Source organism: Carassius carassius, chromosome 2 (genome assembly GCF_963082965.1).
Source record: "Carassius carassius chromosome 2, fCarCar2.1, whole genome shotgun sequence".
NCBI lineage: Eukaryota > Metazoa > Chordata > Actinopteri > Cypriniformes > Cyprinidae > Carassius > Carassius carassius.
In genome coordinates, this window is record NC_081756.1 from 25,939,679 (window position 1) to 25,950,494 (window position 10,816).

A 10,816-nucleotide genomic window follows, 5' to 3' on the forward strand; every position below is an offset into this window, starting at 1 on the left:
GCCCTTACAAGGACATAACTGACACACTACTGGCTTCAACCTGTGAATCACAAAAATAACTACCACAATATTCATGCTATGATTCTGATGGAGAGCTATGAATATGAAGACTAATTCACTTTCAAAATCCACACCAACTGCCTAAATGTTATGCAGTAACAATAAGCAAGTTTGTAAAAGAGAGAGACTGAAAATGAAGTGCATCAATATCAAGAGCTCTGCGTAACAAGCCTTTATGGGAGAGTGGCAAGGAACAATTACTCAAAATGAAAACATGTCTGCACTCTGCCAAAATCATATTAATGACCAATTGTGGTGTGGGAAATGATGCTGTGGTCAGATGAGAGAAGTGGTGATATGCGAGACAAACTTAACGCTGACTTTAAAAGGAACCAAGCAGCAGCCCACATATGATTACAATGCACAGAAAAATGTCCTGTTTTTGCCTGCTTAAAGTCTGGGAGAAAAAAACTACTTTTTTTTCCATTTGACATTGTGAGCCCGCTTTATTTTTGATCACCCCATTTCAGGATCTAGTTCTACAAAAGCATCTCATCAAAGAGCAGAAAAGATATGGCGGTCTTGGTACCCCTTCGAGCCCCCCCAAGTCTCCCTTTTCCCTTTACAGCTCTGCCAAAAGCTCAGGTCCCATTGACCATTGTCCCATTGGGAGGTAAAGGGGGTGGGGGAGTGTTGTGTGGGGTAAAGGGGAGAGATTGTGTGAGCAATTCCATGCAAATGTCAACCAACATGAAAAAATACATTTTTTACCAAACGAACAAAACAATATTTAAACGGTGCATTTAGAGCTCAAAGGCTGCTTGTTTCTTTTTTATTAGTGTTAACAGTAAGCATTTTGCAGAAAGATGGAGGCCTGTCTGAAAATAAATAAACTCACTTTTGTCTAATTTTTGGATTTTAAGTGCTAGACTTGTGACGTCAGGACGCTTCAGCGCTGTGTCACGTCCATAACATTTTTAAGATTACCGTATTTTCCGGACTATAAGTCGCACCTGAGTATAAGTCGCACCAGTCCAAAAATCCGTCATGATGAAAAAAAAAACATATATAAGTCGCATTTATTTAGAACCAAGAACCAAGAGAAAACGTTACCGTCTCCAGCCGCGAGAGGGCCCTCTATGTGTTCAGTGTAGACTACAGGAGCACTGAGCAGCATAGAGCACCCTCTGGCGGCTGGAGACCGTAATGTTTTCTCTTGGTTCATTTCTCTTGGTTCATTTCTCTCGGTTCATGTCAAATTAATTTTGATAAATAAGTCGTACCTGACTATAAGTTGCAGGACCAGCCAAACTATGAAAAAAAGTGCGACTTACAGTCCGGAAAATACGGTAATTTTATTTCAATTTATGTCCATTTTAATGATTAACAACTCATCTTCATTCTTTGCTCTTATCAATCATAATAATGCGTTACGGACGTGTTTACATGTTCGGAGGACTGATAGTGTCAAGCCTACTGCTGTGATCTGTTTCAGGCTTACTGTATCCATTAATACATTTTAGAAATGTATTTATTCTAATAACATTCTTAACAAGAACATCAAGGAAATTTAGCCAAGACTGCATTTGCTGTCCAGGTCAGAAATAGGCACAAGCAGACTTATTTTTAAATGTTTGTATTTTTTTTTTTAATGTTTCTAATTTTTTATTCTCTTACTTCGGTTGAGCATTGTAAATCACAAAAAGTCTACAAAATAGCTTACATGCTGTCACCCAAAAATGCAGTTTTTTTTTGGTCACGTACATAACACATGTGTATTACCTTCATATATATACACGTTTATAGAAGGATTTAGAAGGAAGGGTTTAGAAAAATATATAGAGGTGGTTCAATATATTGGTAATGAATACATTCTATGAGAATGTATATTTCAGGTTTTGACTGCGAATGTCATCCATAATGCTGGAATTGCTTGTGTGTTTGTGACTTTTGTTGGAGAATGAGGGACAGTTTGACCTCGAGCTGCAGTTTTAGCTTTCTCCTGCAGAGGTCTGTATATGCCTCCCAATGTGCCCAAGCACAGAAGCATCACATTCTCAGTGCCTAGAACTTGCTGTAAACAGTGAGTAACTCACACTCTTTTATGTACAGATCAGATGATGGAGAGGTTCATTCAAAAGAGGGGGAAAAAAGAGGGGGAATAATCATGAAACAGAATTGCCTTCCAAACATTTAACCTTTGATCTTTAAAACCATTTTACAACTTCAAACTATTAAACTTTTACAAACTTTCTGTTGTGGCTTTTTCAAGCCAAGTTAAAATTATGTCTCGATGAACTTTTTTAAAATCTATTTGTTATTTATTTTTTGCAATTACATTTGCTGGCACTATTGAACAGGCTCCAGCTTGAACTGAAAGAGATATGGCTGTAATGTTTTCATTGTACTTCCTCTTAATGAAGATAAGACCTCTTTCCTGATTCATCTCAGCCTCCTCCTCCAAGTATGTAAACTTTCTGAATATTGATTTATTAAAAGCTTGTATCTTGGGTGGTCTGTCTTCAGACTAAATGCACTCTTGGCAAAATAATCAGTAGCCAAACCAAACAGACCATTTGAAAATAAAAGAAAGCCTCCTTATGCATTTAAAACCAGGCAAATTTGATGTGATTCTGAATTAAAGGGCATGTAATAACATCTAAGCTCAGTTATTTGCTGCAGTAATTACTATGAAATTATTGTGTTTAAACTGATGTTGCAAACTATGCACTTATTTTGAGCACCTGGCAAATTTTATATTTAAATCACCAAAGGAAAACAAAATACAAGTAAACCTGAAATAACAAAAGAGATTTGCTAAAAAGATATTGTTAATTTATAAGTACATGTTTTAATTGAGAAATGCAGAAAATATTAAATGCAGCAAGATTTTGGTTTGGACTGACAAACATCTCTATCCTCTGTCTTGAGTTCCTGGCACGACCAGTTTCTCCGTCTCTCTGGAAAACGATCATCTCATAATCCTCACCAAAATAAATAAATTGAACGACTCATCTGGCACCCACAATATTTTCAGCACAAACTGTTCTCTTATATTGCAATTAATATTTTTTAAGTAATAACTAGCAAACTCTGAATTCTGTTTTAAACATTTAAGTAATGTTTTTCGAAATATGTTTTATCAGCTAAGACACATATAAAACTGATCAAAAGTGATGGTGAAAACATAGGGCCCTATTTTAACGATTTAAAAGCATGGTCTAAAGCACACACTCAGGGCATGTCCGAATAGTTTAATAACTAGAAAATGGTAGGCGCACCCAGGCGCATGGTCTAAACGGGTTGTCCCTATTCTCTTAATGAGTAATGGGTGTTTTTTGGGCGTAAGGTGCAATAAATCAATTAGAGAGTCATCTACCATTGACTTTAAGAGCCAGTTGCACTCAAGAGCCAGTTGCGCTCATGCAATGACTAATTTGACATTTTTATATTTATGTAGCCTACACAATAATATTATTTTACATTGTAATTTTGTACATTTTTTAATATTTGGCATGCTTGTGTGCGTGTAATAAGCAGCGTGTACGTGCATTGTGCACCCACCTATATGCACATATTACTAACGCGCTCTTTAAATAACCAAGACAAAAACATTGTGCCAGACTTTAGACCAGGTTTGAGCTGGTCAATGGCGCAGTCTATTTTCAGTTCCTCAAAATGCATCTAAGCACACCTCGTTTTCAGACCAGCACGCCCATGAGTGCACAAATGGGCGCAAATGCATTTGCTATTTCAACAATGCAGCGCAGGACGGGAAAATAGCAAAATAGCAAAAAATAGCAAAAACACTTGCGGCGCATTGCGCCATGTGTATGATAGGGCCCATAATTTTACAATGAATTCTGAAAAAATTATATCACAGTTTTCACAAAAAATCTTAAGCAGGTTAACAGTGATAATAAGAAATGTTTCCTAAGCACCAAATCCTGAGTAATGGCTGCTGAAAATTCAGCTGTACCATCACAAAAATAAATTAAATTGTAAAATATTAATAGAAAACTTATTTTAAATGTTAATATTTCAAAATATTACTGTTTTACTGTATTTTTAATCAAATAAAGGCAGCCTTAGTGAGAATAAGACTTCTTTCAGAAACATGAAAAATCTTAGTGACCTCAAACTGCTGAACAGTAAACACCTTGTCAGATATGTTGAATGTTGTATGTATTGCACACTACTGAACATATATAGACCAGTGCAATCTGACTAAGCAAAACTACCGAGATCCAGAACATGCATCAGATACGGTTTCTTTTATATGCCTCTATCTTATATCTGTTTCTCTCATCAAACCATATACATACCCAAAGACTTCGGTGTCTCATTAACTTACATCCTTCATTCTCATACTGTGCAAGTGAACACAGAGAGAGGATGGACAGAATGAGGCCAGGGACAGTGAGGGGTCGAACTGAGCCTGCTATAAAGAACGCCTTTCAAATCTACATTTTTCAGCACAAAGGTGAACATTCATGTCCTCTGATTGTATAACAGACACGCAGAACATCCGAAAAGCACCCAATCTGCTTTAAAGACATCAACTCCATGTGTCAGATGCCATTTCAGTACGGATTAACAATAACAAGCCATTCAGCTATACCAGACTCTCTCTTCCCCTCGCTTACTGGGGTAATGCGGGAAGCACTAAGTGGGATATTGAGCCTTTCCCCTGAAAAAAATGGGTCAGCTCTCTGTTAGCCAGACAGTCTGTCTCAGAGACGACCAACAAGCATCATAGTCGTGCAAAGCAGCACACTGCACTACAGACTCAGATTGCAAGCCATCTATAAGACCAGCCTGCCTTACAGTTGAGCTCCTTTTGGGTCCAGGACTTTAAAGGGATGTGTGAAAAGTACTGAGTACCACACAGCATCCACAGACTTAAACTCAGTGCAATTCACCTGTAATTACACATAAGGCCAGGGCACTGTAATAAGTGCATCAACAATCAATACAGGGGTGGTTTGGCTCTGAACTGAATAACACTCATGCATGACAGCGATACAACCAGGTTTTTACGGGGCAACTGAACTCGACTGTCAGTGATCGCCCAGCATTTTCATGCATGGAAAACAGCAGAACTGTTTGTTTCTAATGGGAAATAATAAATAAATACTATTATTTATAATAAAACTTAACCATAAACACTTAATAATACAATGTATTAATAGCTCACAAACAACAGTAATAAATAAAAAAAAAGTTCTCTGCAAAGTCTGTTTGTATTTGTTGTACTAGGCCAGGAGGTCAATCAAAGACATTTAGATCCTCTTTTAAACAACTTTTTGCTTTTCATAACAATTACCACTGTTCCACAATTTAGAAAGTATGCATACATGTATAATAATAATATCTTAAAAAAGGTTAAAAAACATGAACAGGCTCTGATTAAGCATTAATACAAAAATAAAAGAGAGATGCAAATACTGCAGGTGTCCTAACAAATGAGAAGAGGTACTGTTGAGCTGAACAAAGGCCAGTGTTTCTAGAGAACAGCCATAGCGATCCAATCATTCTACTTCTTCACAGTTTGACCCGCAGAAAGGCAGTGAAGGAGAAAAAGAAAAAGAATGAAAGAAAGCGAGTATTTAATAATCATCCTCTCATCTCTCATCCTGCACTCTCAATTGTGAAAGAGCAAATTCTCCCTAAAGCTCTTGAAGTGTGACAGCTTGAAAAAGTGGGTGCTTGAATACTAATGGGATTTCTCTCACTCTCCGAAGATTGCTGGGCACTGAAGCAAACTTCTGTGATCCTTTCTAATGTTGCTTGCCTCGCTGGAATTGTTTCCAGAGACAATACAAATCCATCGAGCTCAAAGACACACCTGTGACTTGGTACTTCAGACTACAACCTAGTGCTACAAAAATGTCCTCATTTGCAACAACAGACTTAGTACTTGGAGCTAACCTGGCCACACGGTGTACAATCCCCAAAGACTAAAACATTTAATAGAGGTCTCGCTAAGAGACACAGCAGACATTACAAAAATGTCTCTAAACGTATTCAATTTTACAACACTTACTGTACAGCAATTAACTGTAAATATAAAAATTACACAATACCGCAAATTACTGTAATTAATTAATTAGTTACGGTTTCTCACACAAAGCAGTCAAATGGCTTTTAAAAACTTGAAATGTAGACAATTTTTGTCTTCTATAGAGAAGAATCTGGGTTTTCAAAAAAAAAACAAGATGTTTAGAATTTGACCATGACTTTCTCTGATTGGTTATTAGAAATGCTTGAAATAACAGTTTCAAACATTTGAGGAACCACTGATTTGTATGTATATGTATATGTATATGTATATGTATATATATATATATATATATATATATATATATATAATATATACAGTACAGACCAAAAGTTTGGACACACCTTCTCATTCAAAGAGTTTTCTTTATTTTCATGACTATGAAAATTGTAGATTCACACTGAAGGCATCAAAACTATGAATTAACACATGTGGAATTATATACATAACAAAAAAGTGTGAAACAACTGAAAATATGTCATATTGTAGGTTCTTCAAAGTAGCCACCTTTTGCTTTGATTACTGCTTTGCACACTCTTGGCGTTCTCTTGATGAGCTTCAAGAGGTAGTCACCTGAAATGGTCTTCCAACAGTCTTGAAGGAGTTCCCCGAGAGATGCTTAGCACTTGTTGGCCCTTTTGCCTTCTGTCTGCGGTCCAGCTCACCCCTAAACCATCTCGATTGGGTTCAGGTCCGGTGACTGTGGAGGCCAGGTCATCTGGCGCAGCACCCCATCACTCTCCTTTGGTCAAATAGCCCTCGATGCCTTCAGTGTGAATCTACAATTTTCATAGTCATGAAAATAAAGAAAACTCTTTGAATGAGAAGGTGTGTCCAAACTTTTGGTCTGTACTGTATATATATAATACATTAAGATTATTCAGCAAGGACACAATAGAATAATAAAGTGTGACAGTTAAGAGACAATTTGAAACGGAAGACTGGAGTAAAGGCTACAAAAATTCACAATATTTCTGTTTTGGTGAATTCATCATCAAATTACTACAGCCATTGTGAACATAAGAGACTTCCTACAAAAATATAAAAAAAGATCTTACAGACTGCAGACCTGAATGGTAGAGTATAAAGTTGACAAAGGCTGATCGAACTGAATTATTTTACGCTTCATTGCTTAAAAAAGTAATGATGATGACAAAATTAAAATAAATGTGTCCCTTAGAAAGCAGTTAGAAGATAGGGCTGTGCAGTCAGCAAAATAGTTTATGCAAGTTAATCCTGAAATGAATGGTCATTCTAGGTTTATTCATTTGCATTACACTACTTCAATCATGTTTCTCAGTATAAACCTACATATAGGGCTGAGAAACATAAATTGAATGAGCTGAATAAGTAAAGAAACCTTCGTAAAGTTTGAATGAAATCAAAGCAAACAAGGGGAGGACCAGATATAATGAACACAGGCCATGCTGTTACCCACTTAAACTCACATTCAACATGAAATACTGCACACAGGCACACAAGAGACCATCAACACTGAAGGCACAGCCCCAGCACTCATAGAAACCAGCACGGTTAGATTGCTCAACATGTATTATGTTCTGAGTGCTCCTGCATGCTCAGCTTATCTACAGTCAATGGCGCTGTACGTTCCTGCAGTGCGTCCAAGCAGAAGCGACGCAGCAGTTTCAGAGCATTCCAGCACATGCACCGCACCACAGACAAAAACTTATTGCACGCACGACGATTATAATACAGTGTATGTTGTCTTAAAATAACACTTCCCTCATGGCATTATGGAGCATCATAATATCAATGCTGTGGCGAAGAAAAGCACATATTAAGAACTAGGCTACCCGTGGAAAAAAGAATGTAGAATGCTCTGAAGGACAGAAAAAAAGAACAAATAAAGAATGTTATTTGTAGCAAGTCATTTCTCATCCAAATCAATATGCCTTTACACTTTTAGCTGTAGAATGTTAAGTGCTTTCAACTAATATTTTAAAGACTTTAAAGAATTACAGTAACTCCAATATAGGGTTCTTACTCTTACAGAACATCTAAACTACTCTTAGTAATATCAAAACAATCAGTACTGAATGTACATGATCATAAGGAAATTAATTATGGAGGAAAACACGGAAAAGCACTTGTTGGCTTTTGAGAAAATGAGAAAGTTAAGAGAGTGAAATTGACATACAGCCAAGTATGGTGACCCATACTCAGAATTCGTGCTCTGCATTTAATCCATCCAAAGTGAACCCACACACAGCAGTGAACACACACACACACTGAGAACACACACCCGGAGCAGTGTTCATCATTTATGCTGCGGCACCCGGGGAGCAGTTTGGGGTTCAGTGCCTTGCTCAAGGGCACCTCAGTCGTAGTATTGCCGGCCCGGGACTCAAACCCACAACCACTAGGCCACGACTTCCCAAATCCATATGTGAGTTACCACACTTACAAATGCAACAACCAGATTCTAGACAATCATAATGTGCCTCATAGCATGGCGGTAATATTTTATTTGATCTCTTGCAAAGTGTGAACTATTACTTTGGCCTATATCTGTAAGGAAAATGAGAAATGAGAAATAGTCCGATTCAGAGACATCAAATCTGTGTAAGAGCAAGAAATAATATATAAAATACAAACCCCACACACACTCCAATACAACACTTTTTCTTTTGCCAAATACATTTTTCATGGTTTCCCTAATTGTTTGTGACTAATTTAAAAAGATTTCAGAGACTGCATTCACAAAATGCCATTTCTATAACTATAAAATGTTATATTCAATATAGATATTTCCATGACTTTAGGCTTGAAAATCATTTTTTTAAATCCTGATATTTCCAAGTTTCTCATCACTGTGCGAACCTTTACAGAGAAAATTTTAGATCGATGATGCTGACTGCTTTAGCCGTTATTCCAGCATTAACCCCTTAACTGTCACTCACATTTTTGAACATAGACATTGTAGTGCACGATCCAAACTTAAATTTTTATAATTCATGAATGAAAACATTTTGTAACATGATATTGATGTACCATTTACATGATAATGCAAATGTCTGATTTTAAAATGGGTTTTAAAGGATGAATTTTGAGATTTTAAGTTTTTAGTTGATATATAATTTCGGATGATTTCTAAAATGTGATAGAGAAAAAGACAATGAAGAACTCCTGTTATAATGTAGATTTTTGAGGGTGCACTCTTGTCATAAATTAATCTATTACTTTTTCTACAGAATTTTTAACAAAAAACATTGGTAAAATATATATTTGGGAGTCTTAGACCTTTCCAACGATATATAGTTTGTTAAGATTAGATTAGATTTAATTGTAATATAGTGAAGTAAATGTAGGCATCCCATATACAGGACAGGGTGACAGTAAAAACTTCTTACAGAAACATACTTTTAAATACCATTAGATCCCATACCTTCACTCGAAGACAAACAAACAGAGTTCACATTGACAATAATAGTGAATTTTGAGGAAAGGCATCTTTATATTGCTAGTTGCAACACCAAACAACTGAAGCTAAGAGGTAATTAGGCTCTTAGCAGAGTACATGGGAGCATCTGATGTCTCAGAACATCCCCACTACAACACTAAATACTGCTCTGAACTCTCACTCCGGTCAGCATCATGATCATGAAGAACCCTCCATCAGTACTGAAGATCAGTGATGGAGAAGACAGGATTAACACGTGCACCAATGTGTGTGTGTGTGCGCATTTAAGACTATTTCTTGTGTTCTATCTGGCTTCATATACAGTCTCTTTCTGCTCTTTACACTGCCAAATAAACTAGATCCAGTCGGAAAACTCCCATGCGCACTAATCTGAGTGTTTGTGATGAGATGGGCGGATTATACACCATCAGGACGCTAACAGACCGCAGACACTGAACACTGTTGATTAGTAAGTGCTCAGTGGAGTAGATGACATTGTTATGATGTTGCTGTAAATGTCCTACCTTCCTCTCCATGGCTGATGGTTACTGTGGCTGGTCGTTAGCGAAAGGGCAGCAAATAGCAGATGAAGAAGCGGATGTGTGTCCGGCGCGATGGAGATGGAGTTCTTTATAGCTTGAAGCACACACACACACCCTGTTGCTCGGTGCTGGAGTGACTGGACAGTCAGTGAGTGGAGAGGCAGCGGATACAGCAAGAGACGGTGTCGGTGAGCGCCGAGGCGCACGCGCGTTCCCCGCTGCTTCGAATAGAACTCGGGGATTCGGAGGGAGCGTCAGCAAATTACGCACTGCTCCCTGAGCGCCGTGACAGTCACTAACACGAGCCGTCGGAACACATTTGTCACCCACAAACAGCCAAGAGCTGCTGGTTCTCCCTCAGAATGACCGGCGTCGACAAGCGTGTGATGCTGACAACAGCTATTAAAAGTGATTATAAAGGGATAGTTCCCTCCAAAACTAAAGTTCTGTCATTATTTATCGTTATGTAGCCTATCACAAGTTCATACAGTGAACAATCATTTTACGTAACCTTATTGAACTAATTTTTAAGGATGCATTGTTTTTCCCATGTCCAGTAAGTCTCGATCCAAGCGTCCAGCTACGAAAATTAACCATAGTTTAATTATAGCAAAGGTGTAGTAGCTTTGCTTTTTTATTATTATTATTTATGGTTAATTTTCGTAAGCAAGACACCCATCAGTTTCTAATTTTGTGCCATCAGGCATTCACTGAACAATGGTAGTCTTCCAGCACTTCACTGTCATTACAACTCTCAGAAGAAACTGTTCATGTACCTTCAGATGTTTCCTG

At 37.5% G+C, this 10,816-nt stretch overlaps 1 protein-coding gene across 1 annotated transcript in view; it reads right to left on the reverse strand.

Annotated features, from left to right (window-relative positions):
• Nucleotides 1–10,177, reverse strand: part of LOC132107619 (SWI/SNF-related matrix-associated actin-dependent regulator of chromatin subfamily D member 3) — a 38,096-nt gene extending 27,919 nt beyond the window's left edge. Inside the window, exon 1 of the mRNA XM_059513722.1 lies at nt 10,007–10,177. Coding sequence (XP_059369705.1) covers nt 10,007–10,018 — 12 coding nt within the window. The 5' untranslated portion in view covers nt 10,019–10,177. The remainder of the gene's footprint in view (nt 1–10,006) is intronic.
• Between the last annotated feature and the right edge of the window lie 639 nt (nt 10,178–10,816).